At 42.3% G+C, this 18183-nt stretch overlaps 1 protein-coding gene across 2 annotated transcripts in view; it reads left to right on the forward strand.

Annotated features, from left to right (window-relative positions):
- Positions 1–17406, forward strand: part of samd4a (sterile alpha motif domain containing 4A) — a 42443-nt gene extending 25037 nt beyond the window's left edge. Inside the window, exons 4-13 of one of the 2 annotated variants that reach the window (XM_070904657.1) lie at positions 2948–3220; positions 5043–5152; positions 6040–6126; positions 7050–7296; positions 7398–7483; positions 7921–8039; positions 8752–8953; positions 11110–11236; positions 13784–13867; positions 17335–17406. In XM_070904657.1, coding sequence (XP_070760758.1) covers positions 2948–3220; positions 5043–5152; positions 6040–6126; positions 7050–7296; positions 7398–7483; positions 7921–8039; positions 8752–8953; positions 11110–11236; positions 13784–13867; positions 17335–17363 — 1364 coding nt within the window. In that variant the 3' untranslated portion in view covers positions 17364–17406. The remainder of the gene's footprint in view (positions 1–2947; positions 3221–5042; positions 5153–6039; positions 6127–7049; positions 7297–7397; positions 7484–7920; positions 8040–8751; positions 8954–11109; positions 11237–13783; positions 13868–17334) is intronic. The other variant, XM_070904665.1, reaches the window with a different exon arrangement.
- Positions 17407–18183: the final 777 nt, after the last annotated feature.

An 18183-nucleotide genomic window follows, 5' to 3' on the forward strand; every position in this document is an offset into this window, starting at 1 on the left:
AGTCCTGGTTGATTTGGCGACACCTGTGGTTACTGGTGGTAGACCGAACAGCAAGTGCGGTTTAATAATACAGGTCAGAATTCTGGGGGCAGCAAAACGAACTATTGTTGTTTTTAATAAAGAAGTTGAGCAATAATTCCTTTATTGTGAAAGGACAGTGAAAGGAGTTGGTTACCACGCTGAGACGCTGGAGGTGTGCGGCCTGCAGCCTGAAGCTCTTCTTCTACAGCTCCTTCTTCTTCTATTACTCCCTGGAATATCTCATACTGCTCCGCTGTCAGAAAAAAATGTCGAAAATGACCATTGTCTCTTTTTGTAGACACATTTTTGAACAATAGCGGTCAGTGCCAATCTCACTGACAAAGACATTGCATTTCCTGTAACTACTTCATGATAAAAGTCAACTCGTGTTTCGCCAGTTAAATGCTTTTAATGTGAAGCTGCAGCAGTAGGAAATGTTTGGTTTGCATTAGCAGTAACTTAATATAGCATTATCGGGAATGTCGCCACAGACACCCAGTTCGTAATACTGCAAATGCTTTCATATGCTCCCATCAGTGGGCCATAGGCTCAGGCACCATTGTGTTACCTCCTTTAAATGAAAATCTTCAAGATTATTACTTTAAACACACTAAATTCACCTTGAACACACTAAATAGACTCAACACAGTAAATACACTGTGGTCAGACCAACTGCACTCTGAACAACCCACACAGCAACTACAGAGGCTGTGTGAGGTGGAAGACAACACACAGAGAGGGTAGGGCTGTTGAAATTGAACATAACTATGGTCAGAGCAGGATATTTCCAGACAAGAATGCAAGGGCTCTGTGTTTTTTTTTCTGGGAGATGAAAGAAACAGCTGAGGGTTTATAAATAAAGACACATTTAAAGCCTTGCTCGCTGCTCCAAGAAAGATCTTCTTGTATTTTTGACTGCTAGCAGCTTCAGTACCACGCAAAAGACCTCAGGATTTCACAACTGATAAACTAGAGTTACCCCAGGCACCAGGACAGGGTGGGTGAACACAGTGAGCAGCTTTTCTAAACTAATGAAAGTGAGCAGTGTTGAGTACACTACAAGGAAACTGGAATTGACATGTGGGTATTTAGAGGAATCCAAATCAGAAGATGATAAAATCTTTCCTCAATGCTTTAGTATTTCTTTTCTCGTTGGGCCGTTCAGAATGTGTATCACAAAGCCACGAATGAAACTAATCATTTTAATCACTAAATATCCAACTTTGACTTAATTCCTATTATCAGAGTTAGCCACCAAGTCTTTAGCCCCCCCACACTGTGTTCATCTGGTCATGATGATGATAACAGGAGTATAATTGTCCAACCAGATCAACCTGTGTGCTACTGATACCACATCCTGTTGACCCCCCCACCCATACTCTCAGCCTTAGTCCAAGCCACAGCAGCACATACCACCCATCCTTTCCCTTGTAAGGCAGCCTTTGTGGGAGACTGTATTTAGGGAAAATGGCTAATATTTAGGGACTGGAACTTGTAATGTTAGCTGGGCGCCTATTTTAAACGGGGCCCATGAAGTCCTATACATAGCGCCAACAGTTAGAGGACCACATATAGGAGGAGGAGAGAGACTGGAGTATTGGTGGCAGCTTACCCCGTCAGAGTGGCGACAAAAAAAGCTCTTCGGCTCTCCACCTTTTTATTCTGTTTACCTCCTTCAGCAGGAAAAATCTGAGATGTTAGAGCTGCTTTTATTGGGTTTAAAATATCTGTGTTTCAGTAGTAACAGTCATCTTGGTTTGGCCCCAATAGGTCTCCATCATGAATTCATCCTGGGGAGCACAGATTTCAAACATTTATAGAGAAATGAAGTGAGAGAAGAAGATGGAGAAATAAAGAAAAGAAAAGTTTATCAAGACAGACTGAGTTTATTTCATTTCTATAGCTACAGAAGAAAATCATTTGTAAAACATCAGTGATATTTCTACCTCAGTCAGAAGGCGTTGATTGGCACGTAACTTCAAGGTTGAGTCTCCAAACCAACAAACAAGTGACGGAGAGAATTTATACCATTTGAAAATAAACTGGACTATAAACGTACGTAAAAGGAGATGTTTGAGAGATGTGCTTTTTTAAAGTCTGGATGTCAGCAGTTGCAGACAGATGAGATATCAGGAGAGTTTTGTGTGTTCCCTGCCTGGCAGATGCAGCCTCCTCCCTCCAGCTGTCTCTGGTTAACTCACAAACTAATACTGTGTTGCAATTTCACATCTGAGCTAATTTTACAAGTATAGCTGTGGAGATCTAATGTCAGTCAGGGATAACATATTGTGCAGTTACCATATGCAAAGCACAGAATGTTTTTTACGCTGCTCGACAAAAGACAGACACATCATGTTAATCTTACAAAATTAGAAATCCAGCAGAAACATCCAGAGCCACCTTTGGCTCTGGACCACATCAGATGAGATTATTGCCTGAATATACAGTAAATGACAACATAAACATTGGCATTAAAAACCTAGTGCTTTACTGTATGTTACAGCTGATCATTCTGTGCAGAGTGATTCATCTTCCTCCTTTCCAGGGTTGGACTGTTTATTAAATATGTGATTTGACATACCTGATTTACGTCAGATACCAAATGTGATATCATTTGGTGCTAAAATGTTTTACCTAATGTTTGTTATGGTTTACCAAAGGGTCAGGCAAAGCAGATCATTTACATCAGCCAGACGTTAGTTATTAATATTAATCTAATATTTGAATTAACACAGATAGACACTGTAGTGTGCAGGAAAGAATCCTACTTGGTATATTGTTTCAGGCTAGCCTCAATCTTTACATTAGTGTTGCTGTGAGTGAGCGAGCAGTTTTTCCAGTGTGATTTCTCCAGTCTGAGCCAGCTCAAACAGCCTGCACCTACTTGACTAGTCTTGCTGTTGTCTTGCAGTCCTTACGAGTGGAGGTGGCAGCCAGCAGCACAGTCCCCTGAAGCGCTCCGTGTCCCTCACGCCTCCCATGAGCGGCCCCAGCAACCAGCCTCTTGGCCATGTCTGGCTGTCCCAGGAGGACCTACGGACCACTAGAGGCCCAGCCCCAGACCATGCACCTCTCTCACCTCAGAGTAGCATTGCCTCCTCGGGCAGTGGAGGCAGTGAGCATCTGGAGGAGGCTGGTTTAGGAGGAGGTTCAGGTCTGCATCGCAGTTCCTTCCATGAGGAGGGCAGTGGCATGAGGGGTTAGTATGAAAGACCAGCGTACAGTTCGTAGTACAATTCAGTATTACCAATCATTATCTTCCAAAGATCGTATTGTTGTTCACACTTGTGAAAGTAGTGTGTGAAAGTAGTGTATGAAAGTGAATCCCACTGAAAGACACACACACACACACACACACACACACACACACACACACACACACACACACACACACACTGTTGAAATGCACATGCGCAACAGGTTCACCCAAACTAGTATTGTCAACTTAGGGACTTTTTAGACCCCTTTTTGACAAGACATACTGTAGCTACTTTCCCTTGAAGAGTCACCAATACAGTTTTAAAAAGCAACTCGTATCACAAAGTAGAGGCTGTGTCTACTTCATTGTGTTAAAATAGAAATTAGATTAAAAAATACATAAACTGTTGAATGTACCATTTTAAATGATTTGGCTTTCTAATACCATGTGCTGGCCTAAGATGGAGGCAGACAGTGCAGTTGAAAATATTCACATTATTTGGTGTGAATATTTTAAAATGTAGTATCAAACCCTGTGTTTACACTATTGAATGGACTGAAGGGTTTCATTGTTGTACAGTGCTGGAGGCTTTGGCAAGTTGTTGGTCCAGTCAGAGCAGTTTGTCAGGGGAAGCAGAGGCCAGAACTGCCAATCCAGGTGACCTTTGACTCTGAGGCTACCACTGTCTGCACTGGAGTTAAACCTCTCTGTACTCTTTTTTTCTTTTTCAAAGATTTTTCATGTTGTCATCCAGCTAAACAGGAAAGCAATGCTAACATTGCTCATGGACAGCCCCAAGAGAACAAGTTGTCATTTGTCAATTTCACTTTAGAGGTTAAAACAGTTTTTCAGTTGTTTGTTGCTGCCAGAAAAGACTCTGCACTGGGTGTCAAGTGTCGGGTGGTGGAATAAGGTGGTTGACTTAAGATTTAATGTAGTTGTATGTGCACTTCCTTACCCAAATATTTCTGTTTTGTTCATCACAGACTTTGGTTTTAGTTTTAAACTCTATCACAATATCCATTATTCAGCTAAATCAACATCTGTATTACTCTGTGGAAGGTCAAGGTCTGCTTTTATAATGACGCTCCACATCTTGTGGGATGGGAAGAGATGGGAGGAGACGTTCAGTGTCTATATGGTCATACAAGAGAGACATCTCATTTAATCTAATCTCGCATTCATGCATATATACACATCTGCAAAAAAATTGGGACATTGTTCACAAATGTGCTTAAAATATATTACAATGATAAACATATTAAACAGACAGATGTACAAATTGTTTTTCCAACTCTATATTAGAGTGAAACATGTAGAGCATGTGAATGTAACACTAATTTGTCCAAAAAAATGTTGTTATGTGCGTCTATGTTGAATAATTTAAAAATGTTGTGATTAAATATTGTATTATATATTTGGGTTACCAGTATATGTTAGCAAATGTTGAGGGACCAATGTGTATGTTTACATCGAATTAAGAATGTATTTCAACACATCCTCTTTTGCAGATGCTTTATTTAGTTTGTATATTTAGTATGTAGTATTTATTTTTAGCTCTTATGTTATGTCCATTTTTCCCCCATTTATGATTCTTTCCCTGTTTTCAAAGGGTTGTTTGGGGGGGGGGGGCTCCTTATCTGAAATTGACCGATTAAAGTTTTCAATATTATTTTTATATTCTGTGATGAACGTAGCTAGACAGACTCTAACCTGTGTGTGTGTGTGTGTGTGTGTGTGTGTGTGTGTGTGTGTGTGTGTGTGTGTGTGTGTGTGTGTGTGTGTGTGTGTGTGTGTGTGTGTGTGTGTGTGTGTCCCACAGACGTTCCTGCATGGCTTAAGAGTCTCCGTCTCCATAAGTACGCTGCTCTCTTCTCCACAATGACCTACGATGAGATGTTGTCACTGACTGAACAGCAGTTGGAGGCACAGGTTTGTACACGCACGCGCGCACACACACACACACACACACACACACACACACACACACACACACACACACACACACACACACAGTTAGTTTTCACATGGAAAAAGTTGTTACAATACACTTTCTATCCACTGATGTAAATTGTGAAAAGTGACTAAACTGATTCAGTCTACGGTATCAAACACATTTAAAACCTTATACTAATGCACCGATTCAGAAATGGACATTTGCATGAAAGCCAATACTTAGGCGTCAAATGACAACAGTTCAGAGTGTAGTTCAGGTACATGAGGGGCAGAGGATGAGTAAGAGCAGAGACATGTCAGTATTCTGTACTAGTATTTAATAAAAAGAAATATCTTAGTACGATATTTAATCAAGCTTAGCTTTGAAAATCGATGTAATTATGTAACTAGCTTTAGCCAGGTCAAGTTGAAAAGCTGATTAGAAATAAATGCTACAAGACAAATTTAGCGATTGCTGTGTTTGTATTTGAAGACGTTGAGAAGTCTATTCTGAAACGGAGGATGCAGCTAAAATTAAAACGGCTCACCGGGAAGCTGTATACTTCCTCCAGGTGCTGCTTACTCTTTCTCTGTCTGACCCTAACATAATGCACAGCTACACTGACACATGCTCAACGTGTGACAATGCATTCAATATACTGCTATTGGCTTCATCTGGAAATGTCTGGATTGTCTGTATCAGTCCTTCATGGGACATGTGAGAAGTGTTAGCCTCAACTAAAATCAATTTTAGCCCTTTCTGCCCTCCCAACCAAAGATGAGAAGATATGTTGTTTGTCTCAAAGAATAGCTATAAATCTTTTAGATCAGTATTTTGCCAGTGAGCAAAGGGATGTTTGACACAAAACTCTTTCCTCCAACAGAAGGTCACTAAAGGAGCAAGACACAAGATTGTTATCAGCATTCTGAAGCTCAAAGAGAGGCAGCACCTACTTCGCAGCCTGGAAAAGGTCAGAGTGACTGTATAGTATATCTCCTTCTCCTCTTCCTCTTCACACAAAAAACATCCTCTAATAGCTTCTAGTCCTACCTGAAATTATTTGAATGATTTTGTTTGTTATTGCTGATTGAGGTCGTAACCTTAGTGGACACCACAGGACACCACCTCTCTTTTCCTATGTGTTTATGAGAGAGGGTGAGAAGGGTGGCCATTCTCAGTCGGTGTTATGTATCTGAGATGGCAGCTAAAGGAACACCTAATCCAGGAAGGAGAGTTTTGGGCTCCGAATTTAAACCCATCCGCCTCCCCCACCCTTCAACCCTTCATTCAGCCTTCAAAGCAAGACAATGGCGCTCAAGGGCACACCACAGGAGGGACTTCTTGAGCCAGCTAAATTCAGACTTAACCTTTTCCCCAACGCTGCATTTTAAAATCTGTTCCCGCTGCATTGGTAGGGCTGGGGAAACAAGACACCTGTTGCTTGGTATTTTGGGTTTACACAGACTCATGTACAGTGCTGCTCTGTGAAGGGTGGGAGGGAGGCTGATGGGATGCATGTGGACACAAGTAGTGAAGGAAAACTGCATGTATGTATTTTTGGTATTACTTTATTCTCTGCTCTATCAGTGTGGCAGTGTGGTCAGGCATCCCTCCCCTCCTGTCTTTCTCTCTCTTCATATTCAGCATGTAGGTCAAAAGTAACAGATTTTTGTGATGATGATGTATGATTATGTTAAACTTTTACCCTGAAGCTGCAATTCTTATTCTTGTCATGTGCATTGTAAATGCCACACCAGATGTGTCACTCAAGATGTCATCATAGGTTCTGTCAAGTAAAACCTCTTCATTCTTTGGAATCTTTCTGATCTGTTTCCCCCTTACTCTCCATACCTTCCTTTCCTCCTCCTCCCTCCTATCGTTTACCACCACCAGGATGTGTTGGAGGGCAGTAATCTGCGTGCCCCGCTGCAGGAGCTCCACCAGATGATCATGACGCCTATCAAGGCTTTCAGTGGTGGCGAGGACGCCCCCCTGCAGCGCCCCCTGCTGAGTCCCGAGGGCAAGAGCGCTGCGCCCGGGTCCCACCTGAGTGGGGGTGGCGGAGGGGAGGCTGAGTCAGGCACCAGCGTCATTGCTGAGGGGGATCTACCTGGCCAGTTCACTCGTGTCATGGGCAAAGGTGAGCTGCATGCACCAGCACTCAGTTGAGATTGTTTTCATGGACTGAGTAGTTTTTGTTTAGTTTTAAAGTCCTATTTTCCAACTCTGCCTCCTCCTCAGTTTGTACCCAGCTACTGGTGTCGAGGTCAGACGAGGACAACATCAGCTCCTACCTACAACTCATCGACAAGTGCCTTATCCATGAGGTACCCGCCCCTGGATCACATACGTACAGTCCATTCATACAAAAATGGAACAGCTGCCCTGTTAATTATCGATATATTATATGCATATATCATTATTTCTTCAGCCTAATTGTTAACATTTCAGCCCCTTGCAGAAACGTTCACGCTCTCTCAAAATTGAAATGTTGAGAGAATTCAACTAAATGATTTGAATAGAAGGAAATCAGGTCAGTAAAATTACAGACCCTGGGATACATGAATATATCATGGATCATAGATGAGTTTAAAGAGGAACATTCAGACCGCTCTCTGCCTCTCTGAAACTCTTATGTGAAGGAAAGTTTTGGGTCAGTGTGAATTTGTTGCGACACAATGCACCTGAAAACCCTGAGCCGTACTCTTCTCCAGTCATGCTTCATTTCATCCCTGAAATGTTCTCCCCTCCCCCTCTCTGTCAGTCCTTCACTGAGACACAGAAGAAGAGACTGTTGTCATGGAAACAACAGGTCCAGAGGCTCTTCCGGTCCATTCCAAGGAAAACCCTCCTTGACATAGCAGGGTACCGACCGCAAAGGAGGTAAACACACAGACATACAGTAGCTTTCTTTTTCTGGGTTTTATTGTCTGTGATGAAAATATTTTAAATCAAAGTCACTTTAACTTTAATAAAACAACCAGAAAAATCCAGGTTGAAAGAAAAGATTTCTGGCTGTAAATGATTGAATGAGTGGAATATGTCACAAACGATTAGAATGGGTACAGATATATTTTATGTACACACTGAAAAAATATGACACGTTTTACAAACACTTTTTATGAAGATCACTGATTCCCTTTATAATTTCCTTTGTTGACATGTGTACAATAAAACAATGTAGACAAACAGAGAAATGAGTTAGAGGAGGATTTATTCAGCTTGGCAGCGATTCAATTATCACCACTGTTAGAGTAAAGATACAATTAAAATTAGCATGGTAATAAAATCTTAAATGAATCATTTAATTATTACTACAATTTCAGCTTGGTTCAAAACATTTGTCTCTCTCCTCCCCAGCACCACATGAGGATTGTGCCAAAGACTCTGCTGCTTGTTATTTAAAAAATGTCTGACTTTTGTCACATTCAGATTGGAGTATTGATTTAACTTATCTTGCTCCAGCTTGGCTTTACTGTTCAGCTCATTATTTGTAAACCTTTGTGAATGCATAACTGCTCCTTTGTTGACACAGTTAATGTGATCAGGAACTCAAACTGTGCTTGACAGTATCTTTTGTCTCATCCTGTTGCAGCCGTTTCGGCCAGTCAAACTCTCTCCCCACAGCTAGCTGTGTTGGGGGCAGCGTGTCGGCCAGGAGGAGCCTTCGCCAGTTCCAGATGCCCTCCAGGAGCTTGCCGGGTGCCAGGCTGGGCCTGCTGGGCAGCGGGGGGCTGCTGGGACCTACACCTCGCAGCTCCAGCAGCACACCCACTGGTCCCAAACAGGGGAGACAGGTGAGTCAAACCAGCAGGATGTTTAAACCAGCAAGGAGAGATGAGAGTAATCTAGCAGGGAGAACAGGGAGTCAGATTAGAGGGTAGACAACAAGAAGATAGATTAGAATTAAACCAGCAAGGCTGTCAGCTGAGGTTTCCCATCATTTCTGGGTATGATGAGCCTTTCGGTTTCAGACTGTTAACTACAACTACAACTAACTGTTTGTTTGTTTAGATTATAAAATGTTTCAAAATAGTAAAAAAAAATAGCTCATCACAATTTCTCAGAGCTCAAGGTGACAAAACTAAAAGATAAATAACCCTAACCCTAACCCTAACAACCAGCAAATGTTTGGCATTTGTGTTGCGACTAATCAATTAATCAGTGAATCTTTTCAGCCCTAAACTGTTTAATGATGTATGGTTTGGTTCACCTCTGTACAGAGTGATCATCTTGGGAATATTTTCAACAGTGTTCTTCCCTCATCTAGCATTTCATCTAGCATCCAGCGGTTGAGGGGCTAGAGGTCAGATGAAGATGGATAGTTCAGGTTATTTCCTAAAAAGCCTGTGAATTAAACTTCTCGAGCTAAATTCATGGTTTCATCATGTGCTTGTGTGACTGAAATGCTGAATGGCAGATGTGTTCGTGACTGTACAGAGGAACATTTTGAAATGTGTAATAAGACATTCCAGGATATTTACAATAACCTGGGCAGCAGAATTCCTTCTTCAGCACGTATTCTGCCTGAAATAGGCTTTTTATTCCATGACAAAAAAATGCGGGGTGAGGAAGAGGAGCAGCAGCGGTGTTTGGCGAATGAAGTGATGTGGATGGAACTCGTAGGCAGGTCACCCCACATACCAGAGGCCCTGCGTCAGTGCCGAACACTGAAACAGGAGGAGCTGTGGAGCTGTTTCAGGCCCATCCTGACACACTTTGGTCTGGGCTGACCCAGTTCATTGGGAATCTCTCTCTCCCGCTCTCTCTCCCTCTCTTTCTCTATCTCCCTCTCATCCCTTACAATGGGAGGAAATACCTCACAGTTCCTCCTCCTCATGCTGGACCGTCTTGTGTGGGACTGTAGTGTGGATTTGTAGAGAGAGAGAAGGAGGGTGGGAGGGAAATATGTGAGTCATAGCTTGGGAGAGGTAGCTGTGGTGTTGGAGGAGGAGGGGCAATGGAAGAGAGAGGGAGAGTTTACATGAGTGTGTATGAGAGAGAGAGAGAGTGAGAGAGCCAGTCAGAGGCAGTGAGAACAGTTCACAGGCATTTCCTGTTTTTCCCTGGCCCGTGGCACTGGAGGGGGGCAGAGGGAGAGAGGTGAGGGGAGAGGCATGTGGTAGTGGTGTTAGGGGTATAATAGGCAGGTTACAGTGAGGAATTCATGTGGTGAGCGTTTGAGACTGTCATTAGGTGTGGGCCAGACATCCAGACAGGAGCGTGGGGGTGAAAATGTTGAAGAAGCTGTGGCCTTGATCTCACACCCGATTTCTTTCATGCTTGCACATTTCATAAACCTCTTTGATCAGCATTTAGCATTGAAATGTGTACATCAAATTATGTTAGAAAAACTTTAAATGGCAGTATTTCATCTTAACCAGGTTGTCCACAGGTCATTAAGATGTCAGTTGGGGTGTTCTGGTGGACTAGTGTTGTTAGTGTTGTGTTGTGTTAAAAAAACTGTATAAGAATAGAGAAAGTCTCAATGCAGCATATGCTCACAGTTATGTTGTGTTTAACTTTCATCGTACCACAGGGAACATTCAACATATGCCATGCAACCCAGAAAATCAATACATTTCATTGTGCTCTTAAGTTAAGTTTAAAAGCCTCAAAAATAGAATTTGATGACACATTCTGATAACATGAAGAGGGTTATCCTGACAGGTGTTACCAAAGCACCATTTCTATGTTAAACTGAGTTTAGTTACTGCATTTTTAGAGCGGAGACAGGCATTTTATGTCTTACTTGTCTGTCTCTGAACAAGACATCCTCATGAAATGTGATGGACGGATGGGACTGCTGCAGTAGATGAGATGTTGGGGGTGGTTTTGATTTCTGCCATTGGGTGAAAAGTGTTTTGTAAGCATAACTTTGACACTAGTCCTACAGCGGTGTTTTCATGTTCAAGAAGTTAATTTAATGTTGTTGTTAAAATATTCTCCTCAGGGTCTGTGGTTTGCCAACCCCGGAGGAAGCAACAGCATGCCCAGCAGGACCCACAGCTCCGTGCAGAGGACCCGCTCCCTGCCAGTTCACACCACGCCACAAACCATGGTTATGTTCCAACAAACCGGTAAGAAACGCTGGGAAACACACAAATATACACACAGACAACAATGGCGTGATGTGACTGGTGTAGTTTATTCTTTCCTCCTTTTAAGATTTTATACTTTTATATGGCGTCTTTTATTTTTGGCAAGTAACTTCCACATCAGAAATAGAACAGACTGTCAAATCTGCAGTGACATTTTGTTATACTTTAACACTATTCTTCTTTTGGAGGCAGTAATATGTAGTATATAGTGTCTTGCTGTCATGTCAGTTAAATACTTTTGATCATTTTTTGTCTTGCTGTGTTTGCACAACTTCCCTGACTGACTGTGCAGACATTTGCTAATTTATTTTTCATCAGGTTCTCTCCGTTTTGTAATTCAGACCTGAGGGTGTTAACATGTTAGGCGTTTGGGCCTAAAGATTTACATTTTAAATTACAGTATTTACAATGCATACTGATAATTTAGTCCTTGTCTTGCTTCATCTTAGACATACAAACCACCCCTCAGTCGGACTGTTTTATTTGGATGAAGGTTTTTCGAGGTGAAAAAAATATTTTTAAGAGTGTTGTATTGTTTTTCCAAGAACACACCATTGTTATTGCCGCTTATGAATTGACAATATTGGTATTAGGTAAGGTTAGATGACATCTCAACAACAAATAAACAAAAATGAAATTTTATATCAATTTTACATCATTGAAAGGTCCTTTCTGATTTGAGCTGCCACGTCGTCACCCCTGAAAGCCCCCCACTCACAGTGTCCACACAGGTCCGGGTCATGGTAACCATCGGCGCCAGTCAGAGTGACCTTTAGTAGCCTCTACTGACTGGACTTTGTCCCACAGGAACAGTGGACAGTAATAGGACAAGTTAGGACTTCCTCCACTCTGTGTCACACACACATACACACCACAAGTGTCCTCTTTTTAGAATGAAGAGGAAAAACAGATTTAAAAAAAGCAGGAGGGAGGGAGGTTGGAGGGAGAGTGGAGACTGTATGGGAGAGAGGAAGAGATAGAGGCAGGGAGGGAGGAAAGAGTCAGAGTCTCACAATGAGGCTCTTTGTGCAGCGAGGACATGGCTCCCTGGCCCACTTTCCTTCCCTTCCTTCTCTCCCTGACTCACTCTCTTTCTTAACTTTCCCATCTCTCCCCCTCCCTCTTTCTTCCCCATCCCTCCATCTCTCCGTCTTTGACAACTCTGCAGAGTCATGCACACATAGCAGCCACCCTCAAGGGTCTGATTTGAAAGGCTAGACCTCCCCCCTTCCTTCCCCTGCCTCTGCGTATATGTGCGATTTGTCTCTCTCTCTGCCAACAGATGGATAGAGAGACTTATTAAGTGAGAAACAGCATAGAAAACGAAAGGATGAAGGAACAAGTGTGTGTACGTGTACAGTTTTCTTCAGTGTGTGTTTGTGTCGCTGTAAGACTGTGTACAAGGGGTGGAGGGGTGTGTGGGGCGGGGCAGGGGGTGTTGGGGGGGATTTGGAGCCTATAAATAGCCCAGTGTGGACTACTGGGCCTAACTCAGCTTTTCTCTCTGGCCACAAGGGATTTTCACTGCCCAGCCTGTGTTGAAGACTCAGCTAAGGACTAAATGGCTGGAAGAGGTTGCTAGGCTGTACTGTGGCCCAAATATACCCCCACCTTCACTCCATCTATACCCTGCTCATTGCGGAGGCCAAGACAGCTAACAGTTTACAGAGATATAAAACAGAAGAACGTGAGAAATTGGAACCAGTCAATGTGAATTATTAATCAATTATTAACACTTTAAGGCAGCATAAGAGGGCAACCATATGCTTAGTTTGGGTTGGGGAAGAGTAATTCACTCATCAGTGACGTTTCACTTTTCTGTAGATTTATACGATCATCAATATGTAAATGTTTGTCTTTATTGATTGTAGTTCATAGATCATTAAAAGATTAGATCAGATAATTAGAGTGTGATAATTATAGTAATTGTCATGTTTTATATTGCCATGCAGTTCAAAGCAATAGTTATCAGTCTCAACCAACACACACTCAAAGTGACAAAGGGCACCGTGCCCCTGCTGGAGCGGTGCAGTCCTTGTTTTGTTGTAGCATGTGTCTCAGTGCTGGAGTTAACAGTGTGGTATAATCAGATTATTGAGGCTGCACTCTGGTTGAGTGGACGACATTGTTCCGGTGGACTGATCTGAGTTCTTTTCTTTTGTCCTTTTCCAACTCGTCTGATGCTGATTTATTTTTTAAAAAAGGGGAAAGAAAGGTTTAAGCATTATCATGATTCTGTTTAATTATGATCAAAGGCTTCTGATGAAGAGTGTGTGAAGTCATTAAAAATCTATTGCAGCTGTCCAACACTTCATGAGAATTTCTGCCATGCAGAGGATCGACTGTAGAAAACAATTTGTAATTTGATGAAGTGGATTAAATAAGATTAAGAAATTAAGATGTGTTCACTTGCTGAAACTGCTGCGACCATCATCTCGACATTTTGTTCACATCTTCTGTTTAATATGAATATGATTTAATCACTGCTACTGATGTTGCTTCAAATCTGTTTGTGTTGTTGTACAGATCTTCAGTTACCAGTGACAGAGCCAGACATCAACAATCGCCTTGAGTCTCTTTGTCTGAGTATGACAGAACACGCCTTGGGAGGTAACACAGTGTTTTTAATTGATCCTGATAATTATTTGGATGTGTCCTGAAATGTGACAGTTTTTTACTATTAGTTCTTTCGGCCATCTCAGATTGTGTTGAGAGCTGATGTGTATCAGCATTTCTTTGAGCTCTGTTTACAGTAATAGTCGATATCTATTACTGTTCACTGAAATCTTGTGTGCGCTGTAAAGTGCACTGTGTTACTATGACAACTGACAACCGTGAGCTGTCATCACCAGTCTTAGCTGCAGCATAACTGCATATTTAATATGGTGAGTTAGATGTTAATTCTTCCATTTTGATATGTTTGAAAATGGAAATGTTGCCTTGTTTTTTAACATTAATTAAAAACATTATTAAAAATATACATAATATAAATAAACAAATATACAGCAAAAAAATGTAAATAAATCTTGTGGCCCGGTTGGCTTCTCCTCAAGACACCCCTGGGGGGCTATGACACCCACTTCAGGAACCACTGTTCTTATTAATTCATGTCACAAGGTCATGAGGTTTTAGCGCTACAGTTGTTGACAGTACTGCAGAGGTAGACAGCCACCAGAAACCTGTAATGTGTTTAGTTTCTGTTAAAGTGGTTTAACGGGGGTATAACGTTGACACACCCGTACATAAACATGTAAGCAGGACACTCATGCTCTTGCCTCCACTCCCTCTGCTTCAGTCATAAAAGCTTCTGTAAAGGTCAGCAGTTGGATCTGACATTACTAGAACTTCTCTGTAATGTTCAAAGCAAAAAGTGTCCAGAAGTCATATCAGTCAATCACTTAGTGAGTCATGTTCAGGCGAGAGGTCACTTCAGTTGATCTTTACACGGATCTTCAGCCTGACTGGCCCATTCCAACTCTCAGTCAATTATCTTGTTGTGTGAACAGCTTAAAGTCTGGAGATTTTGGCCCACTGATAACACCAGACTTGTTGGAGCCCAACAAGGGTTTTTTCAGATGTGTTATATTTGGTTTGTCCAGTCTGGCCAAGTTTGAAATCTGACAGCAATTCTGGCAACAGCCGAGACAAGTTCAGCTCAAGAGGGAAATAAAATGGGAAGAGCCAGAGGAGAAAAGATGGTTATTAGATATGACCTGCTATACAGCTTCATTCGGAGAATTGCGTCATATTTAAAAACGAAACAATTATAAATGTAGTTAAAGAAATATACAAAGTTTTCATCCGGGTTATCCTGAGAGTAAAGTGTGTTTCAACTGTCCGAACAGCTGTTTGTTGTGTTCACATTTAACATCACTTCACTAGAGGAGATACATACATTTTGATGTTGTTTTGGCATTCGGTATGTGTGTGTGAATAGACCTTGAACACTTTGATATCTATCAGCATTATTCTGTAGCGGACATGGCCTCAGTCAAGTCAGTCAGTCAGTTGATGACCTAAGCAGAATATTCCCATGTACAGTGAATGTTAGTCTGGGTTAGAGTCAGTGCCAACTACCCCCATCCCAAAACTCGACTAAGGTGAAGACAGTGGGCTTCAGTGCTCGGCACAGAGCGGTGAACAAGTACTGCTTTGTGTGTGTGTGTGTTTGTGTGTTGAGGTGGAGAGCAAAATGAAGGAGTGCATTTAACTGAAGAAACTCCCTCTTCAGTTCAGTTTCGCCTTTTTCTAGTCTCTCGCACCAAAACATCCAGCTCCAGAAACATGACTGAATCCGAACCAGCTACAGGAAATGACCCAAAACACAATGTTTCATGGGTATAAGGAAAAGGATGTGGACATTTAGTGGGCAGTTGGTCGTTTTTGGAAAGCCTAGTGTAACAAAATGAACTTGGAGCAAGCTGCCTCTGGACTGATGTTCATATTCAGCTGCTGTGTTTTGTCAAAATGTAAACTCCTAAACTCCAGAGGTTGTAAATTGTACTGACAAATGTAAGAGAGCAGACAAGTCCATTGTGATAAGGACTAGAACCAGACTTGACTCTGCTGAGATGAAAACTCAAGAGTTGTAAAGTATTCCGTAAGTCCGTGTGACTTTAATGTTCAAGCCCTGTCTCACTTGTAATTGGACTGTGATGCTGAACAAAACATAACAGTGTGCAACACTGATCCCATCCACTGGACCATACCGGGACCAGTATCGACCTTATTAAGAGGGGTATTGGCCATGATTTGACTGATCCACATTGAATACAGCTGCTTCATCAGTGTCATTATTAAACACAGTGTTTCCAATCCAAGCAGTCCCTGGTCTCCTGTTACCTTACATAGAACCAACGAGTTCACACTGAGAGCTCTGGTATATGACCAGTTCTTGGTATTGGCAGAAGTCGGACTGGTACATTCCTATTAATGACTACAAAATACGTATCAAAACAAAGGGTTTATTTTGAGTTACACAGTAAGTGTTCAGGTTGAGGCTAAGTGTGAATGAATCACTCATCACGAAGGTGTCGGGTTATCAACACGTCAAACTGCACAAAAAGAACAGGCAGATCTCTTTTTTTCTCTGCCAGGAGACTCTTGTGAGAATGAATGCGAGTGTGAAATAAAAAAAAACTCATCAGATCAAGTTCAGCAACAAACTTAAACACATTCAGCTCCTCTAAACATTTACTTTCACAGTTACTAACAGCTTTCTGTTTGCATTTGACTCTTGTGCAGCTCACAATGACATTAACCTGCCCTCTCAGGCATTTCCTATCATGATGGAGGCTTTATTTTTGTGGAATAAAAATGTCCACCAGTGCGTAGCTTAATAACATTTTCCTCTTCAGCCACACCAGAGGCAACAGCTGTTAGACTGTTGTTTTTCTCTATCAGTATTTTGACAGATGTGTTGTTCTCTCACCATGACGTTGTGGGCTCTGGCCCCTCACTGATCACCAAGCCAGAAAAGCTTCACACCTTCTTTACAAACAGTTTATGGCACAATAAGATCACTGCTACACTTCAGATCAGATCAAATTTTATAATGATAAAAACTACGTTGGGTAAAATGTCGAGTCATTGTAAAGAAAGCCAAGAACAAGATGACCAGCATCATAAAGTGTAAGAAGTAAAATGAAGCAGAACTGTGGTTGAAATTACTTGTAATTACTTGAAATGTTTTACCTTATAGCAAATTTGGGAGATTAGCAGGGAATCTGTTCCAAAGGCAGAGAGGGGCATAAAAGCTAAATGGTGCCTCTGCAGCCAATTTGGCTCTTGTTGTAGTTGCAGCAGAGGATGATCCGAAGCATCTTTGGCTCACATGGAACAAACAAATTGGTCATATAAGTTGGCGCTTGACTGCTATGACATCTGAAATCCTCTGTACCAGCTCATTCCTATTCAGGGTCACAGGAAAGCTGGATCCTGTCCCAGCATGCACCGGGCCCTCTCTCTGTTCTCTGTAATTGTATCTTCATCAGCACCTTTGATTATACATCCACACTGTGACACTCTGTGTGAGTTAAACAACAACGCCTTTTCTTCTCTCTGCTTCTCCTCTTCAGACGGTGCTGACCGCACATCAACAATATGAAATGAGGACCTGAGTGAGAGCAGTAGGGCAGCGCAGGTTCACGAGGCTCTCTCACGATAAGTCACCTCGAGGTCACCAGCCCTCCTGTCCCCTCTCCCTGTAGCCAATGGTAGAGCTCAACCAAAGGATCGGGCGAGATCCAAGAAACACAAGAGAGCCGCTCATCAAACGGCTAACACAAGCTATCACATTGGCACCGTCCACCGGGTCGGAAAAACACACTTCCTGCTCCGCCAGCATGCTCACAGTCACCTGGGCGAGGAGAGAGAACAGCATTGAACACGGCCTGGACAGTGTGTGAACAGCGCCCCCCGCCCCGGGGAGGCCAGAAGCAGTACTGCAGTCCAGTCAGTCCCAGCAGAAGGGAGACGCTGGCCTGTGGATCAGGGCCCAGTGAGACTGAGGCCCTTTCCCTCTCCTACACCCTCTGGTCCCCGCACATCGACCACAGCTCGTGGCATCTTTCAAATTCATAACAGTACCTCAGACCCAAAAACAAGACGAGACAAGCAGAGCTAGAAGGACACAGAAGGAAGTTTGGGATTTCCTTGACTGTTTTCAGCGAGGACTGAGTGTCCAGCGAGGACGCTTGTAGAGCTTGGGGAGGCCTCTTGCTCAGTATTGGGTGGCAAAAAAAATCATTTATTTGTATTGTATGTATTTATTGTTTACATAATGATGCTACTTTCAAAGGGTACAGAAACATGTATGAATTTCAGGTATGAATCGTGTAATATTCTGTAAAGCCTTGGCTGTCTACCAGCTTTACGTCCCATGAGTAGCCATCACGCTAGTTTACAACCAACGTGCTTATTCTTTA

The sequence above is a fragment of the Enoplosus armatus genome, chromosome 1 (genome assembly GCF_043641665.1).
Source record: "Enoplosus armatus isolate fEnoArm2 chromosome 1, fEnoArm2.hap1, whole genome shotgun sequence".
Lineage (NCBI taxonomy): Eukaryota > Metazoa > Chordata > Actinopteri > Centrarchiformes > Enoplosidae > Enoplosus > Enoplosus armatus.